General features: G+C 43.3%; 1 protein-coding gene across 2 annotated transcripts in view; it reads right to left on the reverse strand.

The window, feature by feature from the left end:
- SETBP1 (SET binding protein 1) overlaps window positions 1-27481 on the reverse strand; it is a 267698-nt gene that overhangs the window by 191893 nt on the left and 48324 nt on the right. The window contains exon 3 of one of the 2 annotated variants that reach the window (XM_064735471.1): window positions 24780-24863. The exons of the other annotated variant lie outside the window; for it this stretch is intronic. Coding sequence (XP_064591541.1) covers window positions 24780-24863 — 84 coding nt within the window. The remainder of the gene's footprint in view (window positions 1-24779; window positions 24864-27481) is intronic. 2 annotated transcript variants of the gene reach the window in all.

A 27481-nucleotide genomic window follows, 5' to 3' on the forward strand; every position in this document is an offset into this window, starting at 1 on the left:
AGAATCACAGAATGGCTTCTTTTCAAACCCCTGGGCACAGAGACTCAGCTATAGAGAATTTGCTTTCTCTGCCGTCCCATGGAGAGCAGAGGCACTGATGAAAATGACAGAGAGAAGCCACCTGCCAAGACCTGGCTGTGAGTGTCCATACCTGGGGTCAGCTGTGTGCCACCCTCCCAGGAAACAGCATGGGATGGGATTTGTAACATCCTGTTACTCTCAAGAGCTGTGCTACCGCCCATGGGGTCAGACACAGAGGATGGGTCTGCACTGGTGATGTGGGGTGACCCCCAGATTACACACCTGAGAGCTCCCACAGTGGGGTGACACCAGAAATCCTTGGCATGAAACAGCAAGACATTAATTATCTCAGACAGATCAGCTAAAGAAAGAAAAACAAATCACTTTGTACCTCTCAAAATTATTTCTCTAGAAATTCCTTAGCATGGACTAAACCCCTTGTGATGAGGGTGGTCTCTGAAGGAGGAAGTCAGCATTAAACTACGGGAAGTCTGTAATTTTTCAGGCAATCTTTTCACTTGGTTTGCAGAAAAAGATACTTGGAGATGTGTAAATTCTGGGAAATGCATTCCAGTGTACAATGGCATTGCTCACATTTAACAGGGAGAAAGAAAAATGTTTCCTAATCCTTTTAGAAATGTAAAATTTCCAGGTTTAAAAATTCAGGATCAAAGCAAATGCTTCTGGTGATGCTTGCAGTGGAACAATAGACCAGAACAGAAGAGAAACTCTATTTTCTTTATTCAGGTAAGAACCTCATTAAAAATCAATAGGCCTAATTTATCCCTGATAACATTCTGTTGAAGTCTGTACATTTACCCTGGGGATTAATTTAGCCTAATGGGTCTTCATGCGCAAACAACACAGGCAAGGCTTGATTCTTGGAAGTTACAGCATAGAAAATGCTACTGCAGGACTTGATGCTATCACTGAAGAAGACACAGAAGGCTGAAGAGTCTAATAGGCTCAAAGCCCTTGAATGATGTCCAAATACAGCCTGTGGTGAATAAATGTTTTAGGGCCACTCATATATCAGCGTGAATCAACTTTTAATGGATGCTGCTAACCATAAAATGACAGAACTGAGATCAATTTATACATTTCAAAGGAAAAAAGAAATTAAAAAAAAAAACAAAAAAAGAGATGTGTGATCTTCCATCCCTTGTGGACATGGGCAAAAGTGAGTCATGCTGACCTGCCATGATCCTTGGAAGGAGATATTTCTCTCTAGACCTAGAAAATGAGCATTTGCCTTGCAAGGCTCTCCTCTAGTAAAAAAAAAAAAAAAAGTGAACACTAAAGAGCCTGGTTTCACTGCGAATACGTGACAGTGAATTAGTGGCCCTCAGGTGTCGGTATACAGGCCAGCGAATTAAATTAAGCTCTTTGCTGCTGTTCTAATGTAGCAGAACTAATGCAGTCACGGCTCAGCACTGCAGCTCCTTGAATGTGGGCACTGCTGCTGCCATGGGGAGGGGAACCTGCTCTCCATCCCTGGGGAGGGCGGCTGGAGTCAGCCAGCAGCCCCAGGAGCTGTGACATAACGTCTGAAGGCACGGGCACGAGGGGCACCAGGCAGCAGAGGCAGCTCCAGTTCCAGCCCTAACACCATTAGAGAGGAAATCAGGTCCAGTGGCTTTTAAGAACAGTCTGAGGGAGCATCAGGCTGGGAGACTGAAAGGAAAAAAAAAAAAAATCCAACTCAAAATCCCAACAGGGCTGCAGTAACCCTTTCACTTCCTCAGGGAGAAAAAGGCATTGCTTGGAGAGTCTCAAAAAATCCTTATCCATATGGCTGCAGCTGCCTTGGTGGTGATCTAAGGAGGGTTTGTCTTGAGAACATTGGATGAACCCTTTAAAACTGCTGGTGACAGAAGGAAGGTTTGGGAAGGGAAGGTTTGGGAAGAGAAGGTTTGGGAAGGGAAGGTTTGGGAAGGTTTGGGAAGGTTTGGGAAGGTTTGGGAAGGTTTGGGAAGGGAAGGTTAGGGAAGGTTAGGGAAGGTTAGGGAAGGTTAGGGAAGGTTAGGGAAGGGAAGGGAAGGGAAGGGAAGGGAAGGGAAGGGAAGGGAAGGGAAGGGAAGGGAAGGGAAGGGAAGGGAAGGGAAGGGAAGGGAAGGAAGGGAAGGGAAGGGAAGGGAAGGGAAGGGAAGGGAAGGGAAGGGAAGGGAAGGGAAGGGAAGGGAAGGGAAGGGAAGGGAAGGGAAGGGAAGGGAAGGGAAGGGAAGGGAAGGGAAGGGAAGGGAAGGGAAGGGAAGGGAAGGGAGTCTGTTTCTCAAGACTATATTCCCACGTATTTTGTGCTTCCCTGACTCTATCTTTCACTTTCCTGCTCCTGCCCCTCCCATCACCCTTGCTGCACAGTAGCAAGCTGGGCAAATATTAACTACGATAAGAAATGGTTAATGAATTATCAATCGCAATCAAATTGCATAATGCAAAGAGCTGGACAGCAAGGAAAAATACTGGCTGCTGTGTTTATGATATTATATTGGAGAGAAGGTGCAGGCAGACAGTAAGGTAAGAGGCTGCTACATCTGCTGCAGATACTGAAACTTAACTTATACTCTGGCTATGCCAGGTAACTCCATGGTAAGTTGAGCGTAGCTACTCATGCAAAACCCTGTGTTTGATTTGCATGTAGCAGTCATTAAGACAGTGCATTAAAAAAATCCCATTTTTGCCTACGCAAATGAAGGGCAGAAGCGTGGATGGCAACTACTCGTGCACAGCTGGGCTGTAACAGCACGTGCCTGGAGAAGAGCAGGGCTCCTTGGGCAAGCTTCATCCCCCTTCATCAGCAGTATTCCCAGCTGGTTAATGAACAAACACTCTGAAAGCTCCTCATGAGGTAGTCAAGATATTTTCCCTGAGAATAGCCAAAGCCTCACAATATCTAGAGCTGCCCTAACAAGTTCCTCCAAGGGTAAACTGAAACTAAGAGGTGATAAGGTCGATATTTTCCAATGGTGTTGCTTAAAATATCCAGTAAAGTCAATAATAATGAAGACAACAACTAATTTGGATTACCGCATTGAGGTGTAACTACCTGACATGAAACTTTCATGTTTGAAAACATGGACCCTGAACCTTTTACTTGTGGCTAAATAGTGGTTAAGGAGCACACCTGTGCCAGTTTTAGGGCCTGACCACTAAAAACAAGTCATGGAAAAGGCTGGAAAAGCAGTGTGAGCACAAGAACTTGCCCATCTAACTCCCTGAGAGAGAGAGCTGTTCCCTGGAAAAGGGCTGGGTTCTGTGTCAAAGTTACTCAGAGAAGCATGGAAACTCCTCTGTGGTCCAGGTGCTCCCATCTGGCTCTGGAAAAGAAAAGTTTGCCACTTGTCCCTTCTCACTGCCTCTGGAAGCACAAGTGCCAGCAGCTCAGTGCTGACTTCTTTCACATTTGGACATGGATGACATTGAGTGGCGTATCTTTAACAGCTCTTGCTTTTCTAGTTAAGCATTAATGTTTAACGAGATCAGCCTGCAGTTGCTCGTTAGTGTGCAGTGCTCCAGCTAATTAATACATCACTGGGTGAACCAGCCGGGGAGAGAGAGAACAAGTGCATTCCTGAGGCATTTCTCAGTCTTTAGAAAAGAAGGGGAAAAAAACCAAAAAAAAAGGGAAAGTTTGGGCAAAGGGCTCTTCAGAGAGGAGTAATAAAAGGAATTGAGCCCTCCAAAAGCTTGTGCAGCAATGCTGAGCTGACTTTCTGTGAAGAGGGTGTCTCTCACCACGCCACCATGCTCTGATAAAAGATGAGTATGTAGCCCACAAGAAGCAGTGCCGGCGAGGCAGCTCGAGTGTCACAAAAACACATCAGCCCTGACAGCCACACACATTTTCCAAGCAAGGAGAAATAAACAAACCATCTTCTCGTCCCCCTGCATCCCTGCTAGCTTCTCTTGCCAGCTCACCTCCCGCAATGGGGGTCACAGGCAGATCAGGAAATTCTTGTCAGCACCTGGCTTGAGGCTGCTCCATTGCGCTTGGTAGGGCTGATGCCTGCTCAGCAGGCAGGGGGTTTTAATTATTATTTTTTTTTTAGAAATCATATGAACTGCTGCTAATTCTCACAAACACAATGAGTTTCCCATCAAATTTCAATTTATTTCATCCACAGTCCCTTTGCCTGCATCAGGCAATGATTTGTCAGCCTCGCTGCTGAAGATAACATCTTTAAAATGCAACTCCAGTACTTTCTACTATTTCAGAATCCTGCAGGAAAATTGAAAGACCCTTTTGTGCTTACCTCAATTCAAATGTCAGCACAATTTTCAAACCAGAGAAGTACATTTGGAGCTACTGGATGAAAAAAAAAAATTAAAAATCTGAGGTCAGTCTTACTTCAAATAGCGTGTTAGAGACTTGTGTTCAGGGGTTTTTTATAGCTATTTTAGAATGTGAGAATGGAAAATGTAATTTTCTCTTTCTGTAGGAAAAGACAGCTACATGGTGCAAGCCCTCTATTTGTATGTAATATGAGAGATCAGGTGGGGTCATCAGAAGCACTGAGCAGAAAGTTTAGTTTTTGAACATTTGGTCTTGGGAGTGTTGGAAGGAAGCAGAGAAATGGGTCAATGTGAGTATTGCAGACATAGGAAGAGGACCAAGTTTTTCAAAGGAATGTGTCTTGCTGTTGCTGACATGGAAGACAGAGTTATTTGGTACTGAATCATACAAGATTTAGGATTAAAAATCATAACTATATGTGAGCCACTACCAGCAGCATTAAAACTGGAGTTGCTAATACTGCTAAATTCAAAGTGTTTGAGAACTGTGGATCAGGCTCCTTAAAATCTGAATTAAAATCAGGCAAATTAGATTCTAATTATGTGTTGCCTTCTGAGTTTCAGGGACTTTATACTTTAAGCCTCACCACTCACTGATACTGATGTAGAAAAAATAAAATTTAAAGAAAAATTCGGGGCGGGGAGAAAAATACAAACCGCTGCACACCTCATAGAATATTATTCTTAAAAATCACTTGAGTTGGCCAGGAGGTCCCAAATAAAAACTCAGCCCATGAAAACCAATTGTTCTAATTGTTCTTCCAACTCTGGATCCAGCTGAGTGCTAAGTGGAGAACATATGTAGGAAGTTAATGTTCAAATGTTGATGCTTGGGAAAACTGAAATGAACAGGGAAACTTCAGAACTTTGGCAGAGCAAGAATGGAAAGATTTTCACTGCTACATATTAAATGTGGAAAGCAAATGGAAACTGTGTTCCATCACCTTTTTCATTACTGGTTAAATGTTGGTGGATACAAAAGGAAAATTTGCTACTATCACTGAGATGAAGAGAAGGAGGGAAGTGAGAGGGGAAGAGAGGTTGACATCTCCAATAGGGGATAGCTGGGAACAAAGTTAAATGGATACTCCAGTAAAAGAGATCATCTTCACAGCATCCTTTCACAGCAGTAAGTAAAACACGGGTGAAGGAAAATTCTAACACTCATTGGACAACTACATTATTCAAGAGAAAAAATTAAATTCACTCACTTTTAGTCTTAAATGTCATAGACAAAATCACTTATGTACATAGATATGTTAATGCAAGCTTTGTTTTCAATAGCTATAAGGCCTGAGTTGTTGGAATAACTGGAATCTCTTATCATGATTGCTAATGGATTTCTCCTGGCACCAGTCTCTGAGATTAGGAAGTTCCTCTACTGCCTCTTATCAGATGAGGAACTCAGAGCCAAGCTCCAGGATGACTCAGCAAGGCTGGAGAGAAATAGAGTTCAAAATGATTTTCAGCGGGACAGCAAAGGCCAGATTCAAGCAGGAAACAATTTGGCTCATCATCTTGGGTAGATAAGGAAAAGTGAAAATGAGTACAGAACAAATAACCTCATCATTGTTACAGAAAAACAGAAAGGGCCCCTGTTCAAGTGAGATGCCATTGTACACAATTTGGAGAAATACAGGTCAAGAGACTTGGAGAAACTGAAAAATAGAAATAGTAATTTTGAGAAAATTACTATTTACTTGCAATGCCCAGCAACTACGTGTAACTTCTGCAACACCCAGATGGTGTTTACACAGGATTGGAATCAGAGACAACACCACTGCTGCCATCAAATCCTGACTAATGGCCATATTCAGACACTGATGATTTCTGGAATTGCTGTACCTATCCATGGAGCCAGCGACTTTCTCTTCTGGCAATTGGTTGATAGTGAATCAACTGTAACAATATGAGTACTGAGCAAAACACAAGAACTTTCATGTATGCCTAAAAACCAAGTAAACAAACCAAAAAAATAAAAACCCAGCAAGACAAATGGATAACTTTTCCACAAAATTCTTTCGCAACAATGCTTCATCATCACTTGACATCATTGGAACATGTCCAAGGGAAAGCCTAAACACACCCCTGGAAGGACATCACTATGACCTGTGATTGTGTCCACCAAAAGTTCAACTCCTCTGATGTCCTAAAATTGCACCTCTCTTGCTGCCTCCCCTACTAATTTGGGTTTTCCCCATGATATTGCTGTTGCTGGAATGATCATAGAATGATTAAGATTGGGCATTACTTTCTGCTCGTGCTGACACAGCCCACTGTGCAGAGGGAGTCATAGAAATTTAGGTTGGAAAAGATCTCTAAGATCATTGACCCCACTGTTAATCCAGCACTGGCAAGGCCACCAGTAACCCATGTCCTCAAGTGCCACATCTACATAGCTTTTAAATCCCTCCAGGAGCTGGGCAGCCTGTGAGGGCAGGGCAGAAATTACAGTGAAGAATTTTTTTCTAATATCTGACCTAAACCTCTCTTGTTGCATCTTGAGGACATTTTTTTGCCCTTGTTGTCTGGGAGAAGAACCCAATCCCCACCTGACTACCACCTCCTTTCAGGTCGAGAGCAATAAGCAATGAGCAACCCTGATCCTTTTCTCCAGGATAAGGACAGCTGGACTGCTACTGCTTCTCAGGGAAACTGAGAGTGGAGGCAGCACCCTGGGTAGTGCCCAGCATGTGGGACCACTTCATCTCACAGCTTATCCTCACTTTAAAGGACTGGTGTGCAACAGCACACCTGGAACGAGATTTTTAAAGATTAAAAAGTAGGAATCCTCTTCCCAAATGATAAAAGCCAGCATGGTTTCAGCAGTGCACTGAAAATCCCCCTCCTCTGAAATGAACTCGGTGGGAGTCTGGCATGCAGTAGGGGAGGCTTCAGCTCAAACACAGCCCAAACAATCAAGTGAGGGACTTATCATAGGAAGTGACAGGCAACCTCAACCATAAGAGAGGTCATCAGCTCCATCTAAACACTTTCTTTGAAATATATCTGCAAGGGAATAAAAACAGGATGGCAAATGGTTCAAGACTAAATACTCCGACATATCCTGCAATACCCTTTGCACTCTCTTTTTGACTCCAGGAAAAGCCAGGAAGCTGAGTAGCAGCCCCATTTCCGTTCCCTTTTCACCTCCCCTCAAGAAGAGTGACTTTTAACCTTATTATTTATATTACCCTTGCATCTGCAATTAGGCACTGCACAAACACGCCATCTGAGGGAAGTACCTGCCCCGAGGAGCCACAGATGGGCAGAGGCAGGGGAAGTTTGATAACCCCTCTCACTCCATGACACAGAGAAAGCCAGTTATGCTGGCCAGCCCAGGCTGGATGACACTGAGCCCCTCCTATGGTGACATGGAGCAGACACGTGTCCCTGCCCTCAAGATGCAACAAGAGAGGTTTAGGTCAGATATTAGAAAAAACTTCTTCATTGAAATTTCTGCCCTGCCCTCACAGGCTGCCCAGCTCCTGGAGGGATTTAAAAGCTATGTAGATGTGGCACTTGAGGACAGGGGTTAGTGGTGTTGCCAGTGCTGGATTAACAGTGGGCTCAGTGATCTTAGAGATCTTTTCCAACCTAAATGATTCTGCGACTCCCTCTGCACAGTGGGCTGTGTCAGCACGAGCAGAAAGTAATGCCCAATCTTAATCATTCTGTGATCATTCCAGCAACAGCAATATCATGGGGAAAACCCAAATTAGTAGGGGAGGCAGCAAGAGAGTTGCAATTTTAGGACATCAGAGGAGTTGAAGACTTTGTGTGTTGAACTGTTGGTGGACACAATCACAGGTCATAGTGATGTCCTTCCAGGGGTGTGTTTAGGCTTTCCCTTGGACATGTTCCAATGATGTCAAGTGATGATGAAGCATTGTTGTGAAAGAATTTTGTGGAAAAGTTATCCATTTGTCTTGCTGGGTTTTTATTTTTTTAGTTTGTTTACTTGTTGGTTTTTAGGCATACATGAAAGTTCTTGTGTTTTGTTCAGTACTCATATTGTTACAGTTGATTCACTATCAACCAATTGCCAGAAGAGAAAGTCACTGGCTCCATGGATAGGTACTGCATCCATCTATTCCAGGCGAGGGAGGTCAGGCACGGAGGGGTGAGTGCATCCTCCTGGCAGCGTCCTTTTCTTTCTGCAGGGGTGGATGCAATTAGCCCGAGTCCTTAAAGCTGCCTTGGTGCCTTTGTTAGGGCTGCCTTGGTGCCTGTGTTAGTGGCATCACTCCTCCCATGAAGCCCATTCAGTGCTCAATGCCCTCCCTCTGCTCCATCATAGTTTCACCAAGGCCAACTGCTCAATGGGGACTCAGGAAAATGAAGTCCAAATACAACTTGAGCAGCAGCTCTAAGATTTTTTTTTTTTTTACCCTCAATTCTAGCCTTTTTTATCTCTCCTCCAATTCCTCCCTTTGTAGGCATCCATCCTGGGGGCCCACAGGCTGAGAACCTTTCATCCCTTTGCAGCTAGAAAGCAGAGAGATGTTTATTTTCTTCCTCTATTCTCCGACTTAATGAAAGCTTTTAAACCCAAATGGCTGGAGATTCACACCTCTTCCAGAGTATATCTGAATTCACTAAAAGCTCTTGGGTTTCCTGTCATCCTGTGAACATAAACAAAGTGCACAAACAGCCACACCTCCCCCTGGAAACTGAAAAAACCAGAGAGAGCTAAAACCAACATGGAAGACCTTTGGCTAAGAGGTTGAGTAACAAACACACACACGTGTACACACACACACACACACACACACACACACACACACTCCAAAACCCCCTCTACCTCGTTGGAGACTCAGTCCCTGCACTGGAATGTGTAATACAAGCACAACAGCTGCCTATAGCACTAATCTAAGGAAAAGGTCAAGGAAAGGTATGTACGCAGCATTGGGTTTGAAATACTCTATAAGGAGAATGCGGTGAGGGTTTGTTTTTCTTTTCTTTTCTAATGCCTTTAGCATACTTCTCCACGGCCTTTTCACATGAATGGAACCAAGAGAATCAAGCAGGGTTCTCTCTGGTATTAAAGATCACTCTCTGAACTGAGCCACTTTTGAGATTTTTTCAAGGAGAAGGTACAACTTGCTCTGGACAGAGGGTTGCTTAAATATTAAGCAGTGGAATGCAGTTGCAGTTTCTTCATGGGAAGGATAATGGTGGTCGTGAATGAGGAACAGATGAAACTTTTTTATGTTTTGAAGTCAAAAGAAACTTGCCAGTGGATTTGAGTGAAAAGGGAAAAAAAGGAAATTTTAAAATTACATTCAAGAAAAATAATCTAGATTGGTGCTGTACGTGGATAACCTGCTCTGTGGACACTGCCTCACTCTGAATTCTTCTCTTCTCAAAAAAGAGAAGAATTCTCTACAGGACAAAACCCTCTACCAATAAGATTAGAATGTAGCTTTTCTCTTCTTTAATTTCTTTAAGAATGTGAAAGGAAAATAGTAATCTTTGTACCTCATGTATTGATAGCAAAATGTTTAACATTGCAACCCTAAGAAGAAAAGAGTAAATTCACAGGAATTACTCAGAGAATTGGCCTAAAAAGGATTCTTTCTCCACCCCTACTATTATTATTTTTTGGTGGTAGATTATTTTTCCAATAGGATTAACATTACCCTCTTGGCTTGTGTGCAAATGGGTGAGTTCACCTTGCCATAAGCTGTTTTAGTGTGAACAGAGAAAAGAGAATTCTCAAATCCTTGAAGTATTTTTTTAAGAAGTCTCCTGATGGCCTATTCTTCATACAAAAAGAGACATATTCATTCATTCATTCATATTGACTTATGATGGAAAGATTCTCAGTAAAGCCTGTCTCAGATCCTACCAGCGAAACTTCAAGGAAAAGGTCTTGGAAGAACTTGATGGACTACAAAGCTTTTGCCATGTTATAAAGAAAGGTACATAGTCGAGGCCCAACACTGCTAAAAACTGCTCAGATGGGTTTGCTAAACCTCCCTCTTCATTCTTTCTGCTTGCAAACCTGTCCCAGTTATTTTCACTCCTGTCTTATTGTTGGGGTGGTGCCTTTACATAACCCAGCTCTGCCTGAAAAAGTCTCCATTTGGTGCTGGGACAAACACAGAGGAGTCCTTCAGGATGAAAGGTAAGAAAAGCAACCTATTCCATCAAGCTAAAGAGCACTCCTTCCAGAGCAGGCAGGCCATTTGCATGCCATTTGGGTTCACTGGGAGGGAGACCTTCCTTTTTCTTCCATTCCTGCCTCCCAGTCCATGGGTGAACACGGGGCTGAAGAGGAGAGTCTACATTACACTCCAAATGCATTAAGCATCCCAGCACATTGCTATAGGCCATCAGAATAAACCTGGCAGTGCTTTGAAGTCTGTAAACTGATTCCTAGATAACTGCTCAGAGTTTCTCCCCTCCCCATGCCCCAAACAGCTTTTCATTTGATGTTCTGGCACAGAGCTAATCTGAGAAAGGATCAGAAACTCGAAGCTATTGACAGTAGTGACAGGAGTGTCTCAGTGTGACAGCTGATTGAGCCCCTCTCACATTTCACTGACAAACTCAATTGCTCCAGTAAATCGAGTGAAAGTCAATACAGGCATCTCCTGCTCAAGCCCTGGGTACATCCCCCCTCCCTGAGCCTTCCTGGGGGCCCCTTGCTGCTGCCAGCACTTGTTGGACCCATCTGAGAGCTCATCCCTGTCTGGAGACAGGGACCTGCAACTCAGGTTTGGGGTTTTGAGGGCAGCAATGCAGTGCTTATCCTACTGATATAAAGACGGGTTTGTCTTGCTTCTCCCCCTTCACCATTTCCCTTTTTTTTCTCTTTCTTTTTAATAGAGACCTCTCCTGGAAAACAGAGTTTGATCCTACATCCTCAACCCAGACAGCCAGGCAATGTTGGAGGTGCAGGAGAGTGGTGTCTGCACATCCAGCCCTCCCCAAGCAATGCCCATATGGCAGTGCACATTGGGGTTAAAAACAGGAAATACAGGTCTGTCTCTGCTGCCTTTTTCTGCTGTAAATCAGCAATAAAAGCCAGCTGCGAGGAGTAAAATCTTATAAAGGTAGAGGAGGTGGGAGAAGAGGCTCAAGCCTCTTGCAGATGGCAACCTCGTGTTAGTCCTGAGTAACCAGGCAATTAAATCAGTGACTTAACAGGCTTTTTCCACACTTTAATTGTGAAGCAGGGGTGTCTGTGGCCCAGAGCAAGCAAACCACAAAGCAGACTTAGCAACACGCATGGGGAACCTGAATTTTTACAGAATAAGGCACAGGGAGATGGGGTACATGGTGAAGAACATACACAGGCTACTGTTTGCAAATGGAAATCAAATAGGCTGACATTACCAATAATGAAGTGTGAGGCTGGCGTGGTTTCTCTCTCAGATTTCAGCACGGTTTATTTTTATAGAGGCAGCTTCCTCGTGCAAAGTGTTGGCAAACAGGCTGCTGGCAGGGCAGAGGGGCAGCAGGACAGACAAGGCTTCTTGGGGAGGACACAGGACATTCCCCACCTGCTGGGATGGAGCACTGAGCAGCAGAGATGGAGCTCCCAGAGGAAAAATGTGACATTTCTCATTCACGAATGGCCTAGATACTGATCTTGTTTGGTGAGAGGAGCAAGGGAAGATGAAGGAGCAGGAGGAGGAGAAAGTAAAATGGTGCTGAGCAGGTAGCAGGTGCTGAGAGGGCAAGGGTTAAACATGACAAGCTCAAAGGTAGAGCTGGGCAAACAAAATTAGAGGCTCTTTGTAGCATGAAGTCATATGGAGAAGTCACCAAAGTCACCCTAACAAAATATACTCCCCTGTCCCCAGGTTATTAGAGCATATCACGCTTTGCCTCTACTTACCCCATCCAGCAAACAGCTGAGGACACAAAAGCTACACTGTCCCGCCTGCCTTAAAAAGAAATCAACCTGAACATTACCACACCTCCATCCCAGAGCCGTGCTCTGATGCCAGGATCAACATACAGATGGTCCAGCCTGCCCTGCTCCCACCACTGCATCCTGCAGCCAGAGCATCCTGCAGGCTTCCCTGCCTCCTGGCCCCGCATGGGCACATGTTCTCCCAACCAAATGACCTCATCCGGACTGGATTGAGCCTCCCAAGTCAAAATAAATACAGCACATAGGAACTGGCAGTGATTTTCAAAGATTTAAGTTGGGTCCTTCTCAATTTTCACTCAGCACTTTATAATTTTTTTTTTTTTATGCTATGAAATTGGGGGCATTTTATATTCCCCGCTCCAATGCATATTTTATAAACCTGCCTCTCATGCAGTTAATATTTTGGTTCCAAAGTTAACTGGTTAAAACACATATTAATAGATTTGGCATGGAAAACAAAAAGGAAAAAGAAGAAAAAAAAATGCAGGTAAAAGAAATGCTGGGGGAAAAAAAAATAGCAATGGTGCTTGGAATGGCTCTGGAGCCAAGACAGCAAACCTGGTCTTTTTAATGGGACCACCCAAGTGAGAAAGACCTTAAGCTCTTACTCACGTGAGTTATGTTCACTGCATTGTAATTCAAAGTCCAGAGGGGAGTTAGAAAAAGTAGTGGTGGGGTTTATTAAGGGCTTAGCAGATGAGACAAAGTGCTGGGCTCCCACCAAAGGCCATTCCCAAATTTGCCAGCAGAATATTATGTGATCTCAAGCCTGGTTCACCAAACACAGGGGCAGGAAGAGTGTGCTGCTGGAAGAACCTGCCCCTGACTGTCTGCACTTTGCATAAGTCAACCATGGTCCAGCAGCTTCTCCTGAATATACGTGTTGGGATTTTTCCAGAGGTAACATCACCTCCTCTAAACACATTTCTGAGATCCAAACCAAAGAAAATCCCAGCAAACCCCAGCACCCCTTCTGAAGGCCTCTACACAGAACAGCATTTGAGGTTGTGGTATTTTGTCCAAACAACAACCTATACAGGAATCTTAATTATTCAAAAATAATTACTTAATTCAACACCAAACCTTTATGAATTGTTCAGCTGGGTTGGCTGAGTCAGAGCTAAGGTTCATTTCCAGGTCATAATTAAAAATATTACCAGTGAGGGAAATGTTTATGGTGTTATAAGTGCCAAGATAAGAGAAACTAAGAAGCAATAAAGGAAAGAGAAGTTTAGAGAGCCACTTTAAAAAGAGAAGTGGATGGAGATAGAACAGAGCTCCCAGCAATGGCAAAGCTGGGTTCCTAGATTACTTGCTCCTGTTGCTTTCTCCAGCCCAGCTGAAACAACTCCCATCAGCAAAATCCTGTCATTAGATTTAGTGATGGCATCTCCAAGGACAGAGCAACAGCCATGTGCAGGACTGGCTGTATCAGTATCCCTGGGATTACACTGCTTGTACCCTTGCCTCCAGGAAAGAGGATGATTGATGTACAACAGTAGAGGAAGGAGGAGGGAGACTATTGGGAGGGGCAGGAGATGGCAAAAAAAAAAAAAAATCTGGTGCCCAACATGAAACATTTAAGCCCTAAACTTCTGGGGGGATATGATCCTACCCTGCAGTGTTGCTATTTTTTTGCCACAGAATTAAAAAGAAGGACTTTTCCTGGTGTCACTGCAGGCCACAGAGGATAAATCCAAATGACAGGGCTTAAGTTATGAATATGGGGAATTAGAGATGAGAAGCAAAGCAGCTTATAATGACTCTGCCTTTTGCTCTTTGGATCGCAGGCTTCAGTATTGATTTTGAAATGCCCTGTCTTCATCCTAACAGCTTCTTGAAAATGCAGCTTGAGAGTTTCTTCACCTTGCAGCCTCTTCAGCATGATTTGATAATGATAAAAAGAGAACACAAAAGCTTTTGCATCAGGTATTATGATATTCATTCATTCCCTTGTTTTCTAAGCACAACCACTGATCTGCTGAGAGGGTGTTGAGAGAGAGATTTCAATTAACTTCTTTATGAGGATAGCCAGTGTTCAACTCTCAGAGCCTTTATTTCCAACAGTGTCAGTGCAGGGTGCCTTGACAACAGCTCATTCAGTCAGTCACCCAAAGTCCAGCCACAGGAGTGCCCTGCAAAAATCCTGCAACAGCTCCAACCTTGCTGCACCAGGTAACGCAAAGTTTGTGGAAAGTGGTTACCACCTCCGTGTCATCTTGTTCACAAAGACGTTCAGGCAGCCTCAGGATACTCACACAAGTCTTGCCCCACAACACTACAGACAACACATGTATCCATATCCTTTTGTTTTCCCCTGCCCAACACATGACATGGTAAAAGATGGAGCAGCTCAGAGAGTACTGAAGAGCACATAGGGTTGGCAAAGTTAATTGTATCATTTATTCTGACCCCAGATTTGAGGTGAGGCAAACACATCTCCCACTCAGTTGCAAAACATTTTGAGCTCTTTTTAAAGTGCTTAACCTCTACTACCAAAGTAACCAAGATGGGCATCTTTGGTGGGACAAAACACCGGGCTGCATCCCTCATAGCTTTTTCCTGTTTGCTCTCAGTGTTGTGCAGGTGGAGTCTAACTGGTTCCAAAAAGGGAGTGAAATAACTACTCTGTCAAATAATTCACCTCCTTGGAGAGATAAGGCTGAGAAGGAAAACTGAGGTGAAATAACTTGGCTGAGCTTGCACAGGAGATCAGTGCTGGAGAATGAGAGTCAATTTCCTGGCCTCCCACTCCAATACTCAGCTGCTAGATTGATCCTGCTGTCTTCCAAAAATGAACTTCACTACTCAAGGACAGACAGTGAGGTTTCCTGTGGATTTTCACTTTCCTCTCTGTGTTTTTCCTCAACAAAAGAAAAGCCATTAATATTCAATCATTCCCGCATGTAAGATGCAGTTGCTAAAATGGTTTTGCACTTAACAGCCTCCAGTTGTAGACTAAATTGATGACACTTAAAACATGCCCAGGAGCCATAGCAGAATGATCCTATTACAGCAATGCCTTAGTAATGTTGTGTTAGTTAAGGTTATGTTGGCTGGTTCTGAGGGCTTATAACCCAGCTGTGAATATATTCTCCAGGCTGGGACCAGTTGCCAAGGGGATTTATTCCTGCAGCGAATCATATGGCTTTTTGGGTTGGGTTTATTTTTTTCTTTTCCAGCTACTTTAGATCACAATTTTGTCTGTTTCTTTTTAAGATACAACATAAAAAGGAAAAGAATAAAACATCCCTCTGTCATGAGGCTAGTAGGAGCTGTACTACATTGCAAGCTAGAGTTAACCTACCTCAGGCAATCCCTACCCCATGCCAATATCCAAGTACTCCCCAGCCTTTAACATGAAGGATATCAGTGCTGCTTTCACTGCTTTCTTTATAAGAGAGCTGAGGTTTTCCAGGAATTAAATCACCATTGGTTGTGTGGGAAACCTCAGTGACAGACTGAGCATCTCTAAAGGGTGAGCCAGCTCCATAGGCACTGAACCTCCTCTTTTTCCACCTGCTTTAAAGACTTTCAAACTACAGCTTGAATGATTTCTCCCCTGCACGAGGGATTTTTTTTTCTTCTTCTACAAAGAAAATTTTGGTTACAGTTCTATTTGACAGAGCTTTCCGAGTGGTTTCCAGGTGGTAATGTTTTAAAAACTGATTTGGCCTATAAAAGGAGACTTAAAACCCAAGGCACACACACATCTACTGTCAAGCCAGATTCGTGTGCAAGAGCAAGAAAGCCATGAAGTGGGATATAGTAGGGAGTAAAAGGACATAAGGAACAAAGGCCTATTTAGATGGAGCAATTCAAAATGTTCCTCTCACCATGGTCAACCCAACAGCAGAACAAGCTCCCCAAGAGCTGGAGCTGATGGAAAATTTAAATGAATACATTTTCTATCCATAACCACTGTCAGAACCAAATATTTGCTGAATGCAGAGCAAACATATTGGGTACAATTCCAGACAGATGACCTGCTGAAATACAGGACCTGAATTTCATCGTCTTGACATTAGCTCTGGTAGGATGTCAGTGAAAGGAGGGTGCAACCTGCCACCGTTCTGCTGGGCTTGCATTTTGCACCCATGCTGCCTGAGACAGGCGTGAAGCGCTCCACAAAGCTTCCAGCACCACACTCCAACCAACAAGGCAGGTCCTGCTCTCCATCTGCCACCCTCCACAGAGCCCTTGCACCTCCCTAGCAGCTCTCAGCAGCTCTGAGAGGGCTGCTCCCTTTGTACCAGCCTCAGAGGGGACGGGATCTGGGTTCACGTGGCATCTGCCATCTGAAAGGCAGCTGACTGGGGCTGACCCTGCCGTGGTGTCTTCACATGCTGGCATCTGCTGAGGGGAAATGGTAACAGGGCAGAGGGGGAAAGGCAGCAGAGGTGGGGCTGCACAGCCTCGAGAAGGGAAAGTTGTGTGGAGACCTCACAGCAACATTCCAGTATGTGAGGGGGTCAGAGGGAGGCTGGACAGGGGGTCTTCTGCAGGAACTGCAGTGATAGGACAAGGAGTAAAGGGCACAAGTTGGAAAACAATAAATTTAGATATCAGGAAGAAATTTTTTGCTGTGAGACACTGGCACAGATTGCCTAGGGAGGTTGTGGATGCCCCAACCCTGGCAGTTCTCAAAGCCAGGCTGGATATGACATTGAGCAGCCTGGTCTGCTGGAAGGTGACCCTGCCCATGGAGGGAGGGGTTGGGAGTAGATGGTCTCTAAGATCTATTCCAACCCCTTAACATTCCATGATTCTGATTCCATGAGAGGCAGCCAGAGTATCAGAGGATAATAAGGAAAATAGTCCTTCTTATATAATTATCAAATGGACATGTCCAAATCTTCACCCAGGCCTTTTTCTCATCCATCTGCATGTTGTTCTTGCCTTGGCTGAGTCTCCTGACAGCAGGTAAGCTGCTAAGGCAAAGAGTATGGGATCACTCTTTCCCTCTCCATCCATGCAGAGAGATCAGTGAGAACAACAAAACAGTTATTAATTAATATTTTAAAGCCTAAGTTCCACAACACAGCATTTTCTTCAGCTGCTCTAGCTCTCATTTAACATGGTGTTTGCCTTTGAGGAGTATAAATGACCCTTTCAAATTCAGCATTTGAGGCCAGGGATGACAATTGGTAACAATAATAATTTTCATGTCAGCAACACTTTTCATTCAGAGGGCTCTCAAATTGATTTTAGAAATAGTATGGCTTCCCTTCATCCAGCACCAAAATGAACCTACCTCCAAGGTGGAACAAAGGACCCACAATGCAAGGTGGCAGTCCACAGCAATTTAGAGCAGGAAGTCCAGAATTACATGTCCCACTGAAGGCAGAGGGTCAAGAAAAGTTGGCTGAAAGCATATCCTGAATAAGAGCCTGGACAAAACATCATCACCAGCTCCAGTTCAGGAGGGAAAGTGCAACGGGATCATCACTCACTAGAGAAGGTCAGAGCCCCAATCTTTACGTCTTGAACTGGGGCAGGGCATTGTGTTAATGCTCACATTCAGAAGTGCCTCAAAAGAAAAAGAAAAAAGGCAATTTGCTGACTGCACTTCTGAAGCCTTTGCTGCAACAAAGAGAAAGGACACTATGAGTTTTTTGGTCTCCCTTTTCCGGTAGAAAGGAAAGGTTCTATTGAACTTCGGTCTACACTGTGCTGCACTTTACAGGAAGCCCAACCCACTCTGAAATTAATATGAACAGTAAGAGGAGACCATAAGACGGAAAACTCTTGAAGTGAGTACAAGACTATTCATAAAATGAGCGAGGAAAGGAAATAGGTGATTATGAAAGGTCATTAGAAATGTCAGCTTACAAATGGCATTGTGTGAAAGGAGGTGTAACCCACTGCAAGACAAACCTACCACAGTTGAACTTGCAGAGGACACCCATAACTTCAATCTCTTTTGTTCAGAGTTTACATTTAGGAAATTTCTTTCATAATTCTATCACTCCAAGACTTACATGAATCCAAAGAATGGGGACTAATCCATCCAGCTTCCATTCCCAACAGATGAATGAAACTAAGAAACTTTCCCAGCCACCAGGAATTCAGATGCTCAGCAGCAGATCCAGCAATTACCTGGACACAGCTGCTGGACGAAATTGGGAGGTCCTGAGAAAAGGCATCTGGGGCATCTGTTGTTCAAACACCTCCAGTCCCCAGCCAGATCCCACTGAGAGGATTCCAGCTTTTATAAAACATTTCCAAGATTAAATTTTCTGCAGCATTTAGGTTCACCAAGTGAAACTTTCCCTTTAGAGCACCACCAGCAGCAAGTGAATGGGTAAGTGAAGGTGATCCATCTGGCTAAATACAAAACCTGAAACATGGGAAGGTGAAACACTCTGTCGTGGCAGGAAGAACAAGATGCACAAGTATTACATGAGTATTTTGAACACTAAAAATTTAATTGGTTAGATAAGCGTAATGACAGAGGTGTAAGGGTTGCTTTTAATAGGCACCAGATCCAAAAGGGATGTGTTTATCAGTGGTGCTATATATAACACTTCTATGAGTTCTCCGTAACTGGAACACTTTCCTACAGTTCCAAGTTCTTTGTATGATCTTCTACCTGGTTTTATTATACCAGCAAAGTATTTTTAAGAGCTCTTTACTGCCCAGATACCACAGACATTTAACAGTCTCTCTTTAAATTTTACTTCTTGTTTTAGGTCTTTATAACCTGTGCAGAATCCAATGATTTTTTCCAAGCAGAGATTCAAACTCTGCCATAAATGTGGGCACAGGAGATGGAGGACAGCATACACTCACTCCTACAACTCTCTTCTCCTGCTTCATTCCACCCGTGTAATTCCAAGTTAGCCAATGCTTTCACTTATTTTTATTACTCTTATTTCTTTTAGCTGAGAGAAACATTAACTGAGGGGGTGTGATCCAGATTTGCTGAGATTAAGTACAGGAGCCTTTGCACTCCTTCATTTCATGCCTCGGTGCATTTCTTGCTAACAAGTGGGAGAAATGCAAGGGAGAGCCAGCAAGGCTAAGGCAGATTCTCCAAAATTTGCTCTCAGTCCTCTGCCATGCCCTCGGCAGATATAGCAGTGCTGGCTGCCAAAGGAACTTAGCCCTGACACAATTCAGCCCAGGACAGTTAGCTATTTAAAGAGGAGGGTTTATTTTACACACTTTTCACCCTCCTCCCCTACAACCTCCTACCCTGTTTTTTTAAGATGGGAAATTATCAGTTAGCCCTGAACATGTAAAATTTCACAGCAGCTTACCAGACAATTTGTATTGGTCCCTTCATCTTTGCTGTTACTTTTATTCTTCTATAAATTCCTTCAGCCATTAAACAGTGTTATTCCCACAACAATTTTGGCAAAGATCAAAATAACGTGGCAGGTTTGCTCCAATTTTCTACTGCTACCAGACAGGTAATGAAGAGCTAGATGGATACAAAAGATGTTTTTCTTTCCTTTTCTGTCCTAAAGGATTTTGCCCTGGAATTCCAGACAGCCAGTGAAAACATTTTAAAAAGTAATTAAGGTGGACTTTGTGGGGTGAGAAGGTTGTGGAGATTGGTTTCAGTCCAGAACTTAAGTCATTGTGCTTTTGCTGAAACAATGATAACATCAATGGATAGCACAGCCTTACCCTTTTAAAAAGAACCTGAAAGTGCTAGGGAAATAATTACGAATTAAGCTACTACCAGAATAATTATGAATTAAATTACTGTTTGCTCTCAGCAGACCTCTGGTGACTGAAAGCTCTGTTCTGACATATATATATGTATATATACAATTCTGCAAACCCCAGTCCAGTGACTTAGAGAGAGAACTTTGACTTCTCACAACTGTTTTGCACGAGATGAACATCACCACATGCCTCACCTCAACAGTACAGCGTTTTCTTCATGGAATCCAGAAATCCTTAGAAAGAGTGCTTGGTTTAGGCTCTGCTTGGTGCCACTCAAGTCCCAGGGAGCTAAACTCTTGGTTAGTCTCACCAGCTGTAGAATCCTGCTGCAACCAGGATCTTAAAATGGATCTTAAATTCCTATCCTTGCAAGGACTGCAGATGCATTAGATTATACTGAAATCTACTTTGGTTTGAAAAGAAAAACAAATTAGCAGATAAACAGAAAAAGTCTGAGAGAGAGATTATTTAATCCCTAACACTGAGTTCAGCCTTTGGAAAGAGTCAAAATCTCGTGAGGCTTCAGGGGAAAGGAGGACACTCGGATGAGGCCGAAGCAGCCCACAGGGGAAGCTGCCTATTTCATTTCTGGAACATGGGCCATGTGCATCTATTTTTAGCTTTGAACTGAGCTCCTCTGCCTCCTGCCAGAAATCCTGAGCCCTGTGCTGGTGCAACGAAAGCAGTGGCTCAGCCATTCTCTAATAGCTTTTACTTCTTAATAAAGAGCAGCACTTAGGCAAAGGATGAGGTTACTGTCGGAGGGGTCATGATTAATAATGATTAATCTAATCCTTGCCAACATGAACTGGATCCACCATTCACTAAATAATTACTCTGCAGCATGGATACCATTTCCAGAGGAGGCACATGTTTGTCATATTAAAACCAGGACCAAACACAGGGAAGGAAAAGGGGATCTGACTTGTCAGTAACACTTGATCTCACAGGAACCACCAGAAAAATTAAGCAAAGAGGGGGGGAAAAAAGGGAAAAAAGCCCTACAACAACAACTGCAAATCAAAGTATAAAAGCAGTTAAACACTGATGAGTCACCCACCTTTTGGGAGAAGCAATGGAAAGCAAACAAAACTAAACCCTCAGAAGGGAAAGTTGCACGTGCTGAGGATATGGTGCACTCTGCTACTTCTGGCTCTTAACCGTATGCATAACTCTAATATGCACATTATTTGCCCACCCACACATTTCCCTCCTGTTCTTAAATTACATTTTTGTTTTCCTCAGAAAGCACACAAATGAAATTGCTCCCTGGGAAACATCTTTCCTTCTTTATGCTAGTATGCTACTTGGCACAAGGAAATCCTACTCCAGGACTGTCATTCTTAAACAACAATGCATCTCAAATAATAAGGAACATTATAACTTTATAGCATTATGGGGAAGCATAAGCTAATGGGAATCTAATAAGCACTCCAAAGGGCATATATGAGCCTTACAATTACAGCAGAATGCTTGTGGTGCAGAGACTTGGTTCTGGGCCTCAGAGCATGGATAAATTTTACTCCCACAAAGCACACAAACAACAAGCAATGGTGCCAAAGGCAGAACAGGATATGGGGGTTTTGCTTGCAAGAGGTGACCTTATCTGGGGACACCTTTCCATCATCTTGCTTCACTGACCCAAAGCTTCCTCGAGACCATCCATGGGGGATGCTACTCTAGCTCTTCAGTGCACTCAGCTCTATTCCCTTTGAGGTTTTCAAAGCTTTGATGGGATTTATATTGCACTGTTTACCCTACCACGTCATCATGCAGGGTTTGATTTGGACTGGGAGGCCACAACACAGACCTCCAGTCCCTATCCTGGGCTGGGGCAAATCCAACAGGAAGGTTGGGTTCCTTGTGCCTGTTGTGAAACCCCAGCCCCGTCTAAGCCCATTTGGACTTCTGCCCTTGACAGGCCCAGGTTTTACACACTGGTGACTTGCAACATGGAAAATACCATGCAGATAGCCGGTGTCCTTGCCAAACTCAGGAAAGCAGGGCACAGGTCAAGAAGAGCCATTGCTTTTAGAGGCATCTTGGAGAATCGCAGAATCACAGAATGTTCTGAGTTGAATCAAGATCATCAAGTGCAATTCCCAGCCCTGCACAGACATCCCAACAATCCCACCCTGTGCATCCCTGACAGTGGTGTCCGAACCCTCCTGGAGCTCTGGCAGCCTCGGGGCTGTGCCCATCCCTGGGGAGCCTGGGCAGTGCCAGCACCCTCTGGGGGAGAGCCTTTCCCTGATATCCAACCTAAATCTCCTCTGATTCAGCTTCATGCTGTTTTCTCAACTCCTGTCTGCTCACAAGAGTGGAGAGATCAGTGTCTGCCCCTCCTCTTCCCCTCACAAAGAAGTTTCAGCCACAAGGAGGTCTCCCCTATGTCTCCTCTTCTCCAGGCTGGAGTAAGAAGTGTTGGTAAATTATATCCTTGGCAATGAGGTTACGATTTGGTTCAGCTGGGGCAGTGTGTTTAGGATTTTTTTTTGCCAGTTTCCAAATTCATTTGAAGTAATGAAAGAAAAATCAGCTCTTTGCTAAACATTACCTCTCGCAAAAATTTCAGCTGAAAAGTAGTTGGTGACTTTAAAACCAAGCCTTTAAATAGCTAATGGTATAAAAACCACATACGTATTTATGCATACATTCATGCAAATGAAAACTAAGTTGCATTCTCACAAAACTTTACGGAGGCACCAGAGTGAAACACAAAGCAATGTAGGGGATAAAAAAAAATAAAAAGGTCCCAACAACAATAACAATAATGAAGGTAAATCCTTAAAATCTGAGACAAGGTGCAGGAGGCAGGGGTAGAGCTCTACAAACAAAACTAAATCCAGAGCACTGTTTTTCCCCTTCACAAAGTGAAACAAGCTGCTCCTAAAAAAATGCTTCCTTGGTTTTCTGGCAATTAGTGTCCTGGAGGATTAGCCTACAATCATCAGCAAGTGTTTGCCTTTCCCAGCCCATGTCACCATAGAAGTCTGTGTTTATCTACAAGGCCCAGGGGATAATTTATAAGCTGAGTGAGGTCCTGCATTCACAGACAAATGTTCCACACTGCCACCCACCCTCCTGTTCTAGTTTCCTTCCCATCTATCTCCTATGCCCTGAAACATAGACAGGGCCCTGCCAGGAGCATGAAGAATGAGCTTTGCAGCCTCTGAAGTGAGCACTTGCCCAACAGTTTATATTGATACAGCAAATAAAGAGGTACTGATATGGTCAACACATCATCAGGCATCAAAAATTAGATTTCAGGAAGTAACTGAATGCAAAAAATATTTTATCACTGTTCCAGAAACCATCAAAGAGAATGGGACATTTTTTCCCCTCTGTTGTCTACACTCTAATTAAAATATGGCCATAAAACTACCCAGGGTTTGCTAAAGATAGTGCTTTGTAAAACCTCTCTGCAATCAAAATCTTCCAAATTTATTTCTAATCAATGCTACCAGAGCTTTAACGGTGTTCTGGTCCCCTTAAAGTAATTCAGGCCATATACATCAAAATACAAAAGACTAAGATTAGTAACAGTGCTTATTTCTAAATTAATTTTCCCCTGATGTGTTAGAACCTCAAAGTGAGAATATTAAGCTTGCATTTGAGAGAATGGGAAGCTAGTCTTTTAAAGAAAAGTAATATGAATTCTTGTCTTGACGGTAAACTGATGATACAGCTCATGACAATTAATTTGTTAACTTGAAAATTCTAATAAAAGCACCAAAGCAAAACAAAGGAAATCAATGAAAGACTTAATTCTAAAAAGAATTTGTAAGTGTGACCAACAGTCCTGACAACAGGGAATACTGCAGAACAGGTATATTGATGGATATCTCAAATCTCAAACATTAACAAGACAAGGCTTTGAGACACTATTGTTAATTAAAGTTGATGAACCTGCCTGTTGAAGGTGAAAACCACTTTTCTTCCTGAGAATTCACCTCTTTTCCTTTCAGGAAACTATCAGGAGTTTCTGGAGCTTCATGGACACAGTTTGAATCTGCCCCAGGTCTAAACCCAGTCACAGGCTGCCCTCAAGAAACATTAGAGAGCAAAGTTCCTTAATAATTGAGAACTTGCTTCACTCTGCCATATTTAACATTGGGTGACCTGATTTTATAAAATGGTTATGCTCAAACCAAATTTTGTTTCATCTTTGGAAAAAATTATCTCCAGATTGAAACTCATCTTAAGCTACAAAAACAGGAGGCCATAAGGACTAAAAGAGATTGTCAGGGATGAACTTGTCTAGTCTGAATGAGTGCCAAGTGGTAGGGGGAAGGAAGAGACCACCAGCTGGCTGTTATTCCAAGCACAGTCCATCTCACTTGCAATTATTGAACCCTACGAGTGGTCCCACCAATGTCAATTTGACCAATTTTAGAATAAGGGGCCATTCATTCCAAGTAATGAATATTGAAACCTGGCCATTGGTTTGTGAACAAATGTCATGAGGAACCTCAATAAAGAATGTCCTTGTGATGGTGTCACTTCAGAACAAAAGCATGCAATGAGCTACCACCCATCCAGGCAGCTACAGTAGGAGACCAAAGGTTGCATGCATTTAGCCAGCAAGGAAAAGCAATATTCTTTAAGAGAGGCATTGCCTGGAGTGGATTCTTATAAAGAAACAGAATTCATGAATAAATAAACCAGATGGGAATAAGCCAGGCTAGGGAATTAACATCTCCTAGTGCAATGAATCCCCAACCTTGCTTGAGGGTTTTTCTACAAGTAACAAACACAAAAACATTAATGTTGTACCATTGTCAATCATGCCAAGGACTCTGTTTGTGTCCAGGAATTCTGATATGCAACAACGCAGATCAAATCCACCAGGCGTTAAGACATTCTCAGATTTCACCAGTTAAGGTACATATTGACTGACCTGATCTGAGTCTTTCACTTGAGAATTTTTCCCTTTTCTGCAACCACAACTCATAAGCAGTTTTGAATCTCCAATGACTTTTCCCTATAAGAGATAAGGAAGGAAAAACATCAGCACACTCTGAACCACTGAAGACCAAGAGGTATTTGTGATCAGGAGCAGGGGAAGAAAGGGCAGCCTGTGGACTCTTCCTGTGCTGCTGGGAAGTTCACTTTCATGAGGGGGAACTGCCAATCTGCCAAGAAGACTTCCCCAAAGGATAATATCCCAACATTAGGTAAGTCACACAGAGGCAGAAGGAAGGCAAGGTGTGTGGAAAACGACAGCGATAAAGCAAAGCTGAAAAGAAATAAATGTTATTTTAACCCATGGTTCTCATACACTGCATGAACAGAAACATGTCTAGCATACTCACCCCAATACCAAACAGCAATGACTTGAGGAAAAGCTCATACACTACTTCTTCTGTTCACCTTTACCAAATTAATGCCTACTTGCTTCTAATGTGCCCAGATTTGGTGAAATAAAGTCCTCAGGAGAGATTTGCTCCCAGTAGAACAATGGGTCCACATCACCCCTGGTAAATCCATGCCAGGAATCCAAGAGCACACTCTCACCTGACACTGCTGGTGCAACTCTGCAATGTCTGTGATATAGACTCATAGAATGTTTGGCTTGGAAGGGACCTTAGAGATCACCCTGCTCCACCCCCTGCCATGGGCAGGGACATATTCCCCTTGACCAGGCTGCTCCAAGCTCTGTCTAATCTGGTCTTGGATACTTCCAGGGATTGATGATCAAACAAACAGAGATTTGCAAAGAAACAGAGTCCACTCAGTCTCCTTTTACATGTAACCAACAGTCTGAGAGAGAAGCTGACCTCAGACACCTTTTTCTTTGTTGAAAACCCATCAGACTGACTGATGCAGCAAGGTTCCTCATGTTAACAGTTCTTTTCTGGGGATTATTTGTCACTTTGGTTCTTCACCAAAGTATTTTTGTTGCTCATCAAACCTGGACATCTTGATAAATCACTGTGGCAGAAAGGAGCTGAGATTCCAGATGTCAAAATGCTGCTTGAATTTAAACTGCATGGAGTCAAGAAGAGCCAGTGAAATCCCCACAAATGTATCACAATTACTTGTTTTTTCCATAGGCATGCACACAAAGACATTGCCTGCTTCCAGACTTTTGCTGTCCACAGCTGAAAAATAAACACTCTTGGCTGGGGAACAGAGGGAGAATCTGCTCGTGCGCAGCCATGAACAGTCATGAGATTTCAGCTGGATTAATTTATATAGAAGAGAAGATCCCAACACAGTCAGTGAATTTAGCCAAGCGGAAGTGCTCTGCCCTAAATGATGAGGAAGGGAAAGGGCACAATTAAAAGGAATTGCAGCCATTGCTCAATGTCAGGGCATAGCAGAGAGATGACCCTTGGTGGCAGGAATTAAAAACAGACAGATAAACTTTTGGTCACCTTGGGAGAGTCTGCAACCTGCCAGGTGTGGAGAGATCTCTTACTTGGTGAGCTCAGCATCTCACAAATCTCAGCAAGGTCAGATAATGTGCAGAAAATATCTTTTTCTCTCTTTCCAAAACAGAAGCTGGGAAAAAACTACGACATGGAAAAGGTTGTACTGATACCTAATCTGATAACTACCCAAAATGTCTCATGTTTGGGCTGCTGATTACAAACTGGCAGACTCTGAGGTTTTCAGGGGACTACTTCCAACTGGCCTCCTCTGCCTGTGACTCCCATCTGTCAAAGGTGTTTCACTCTTGCCCCATTACTACAATCCTTCAACAACTGGTCTGTAATCTATTAAAGTATTTTTTTTCCTCAGAAAGAAGTGCTTAAACTGTAAGTTAAAGCAAGTGTATTAAAATGCTGTGTTAGAGACAGGAAACTGAGAGGGGAGAGACCCCTTTGTCTAACCACAGAGTATCTTCTAGACACCCCTCAGCATATGAGACAAGTTGGAACTATAAAAAGAACTGGGAAAGACTCACACATGTCCCAAAAGGCCACTGGATGCCTTGGAGTGGCTATAGCATAAACATACACTTGTGGTAAGGAAACTATATCCTCATATGTCTCATTGGTGCTCAGCTTGTCCCACTGTCCACTGCAAAGTTGTTATGTCAAATAAAATAATCCAACCCTTCTTTAACCACAAGCCAGGGGAAAAAAATTCCCACTTTTATACTCTTCTATGGGTCTAATGCCACCTGAGCTCATAGCAAACCATGGCCATGTTCTCCTGACCAAACAGAAGTATAACCAGTTTTATTTCACAGAGAGAAATTACAAGATGTTACCCATACCCACATGGAAAATCCAGAGTACAAGGAAAATATGAACCCAAAACCTGAGAGCTTTTTTCTTTTCCTCTGACACTACAAGAATGAAGTGGCTCTTCAATTCCCTAAAAAAACCCAAATGAAAGCAATACACTGGATAAATAATCCCACCTCCGTTTCCAGCTGCAGACGCACTTCTCTTAATGTGCTCTGGATGAACGAGCTACTACCTCCACCTTATTTTAAGAGAACTCCTTTTGAGCAGATGATTAATTTGCAGATAGGTGTCTAACATTAGGCAGCTAAGTTGAAAGGCAAAAGGGAAAAAAAAAAAAAAAAGCATATGGACAACATTTGCAGCCAGTCGCAACTCTGTTCCAGAGCAGATGGAGGCCTTG

This window comes from Zonotrichia leucophrys, chromosome Z (genome assembly GCF_028769735.1).
Source record: "Zonotrichia leucophrys gambelii isolate GWCS_2022_RI chromosome Z, RI_Zleu_2.0, whole genome shotgun sequence".
NCBI lineage: Eukaryota > Metazoa > Chordata > Aves > Passeriformes > Passerellidae > Zonotrichia > Zonotrichia leucophrys.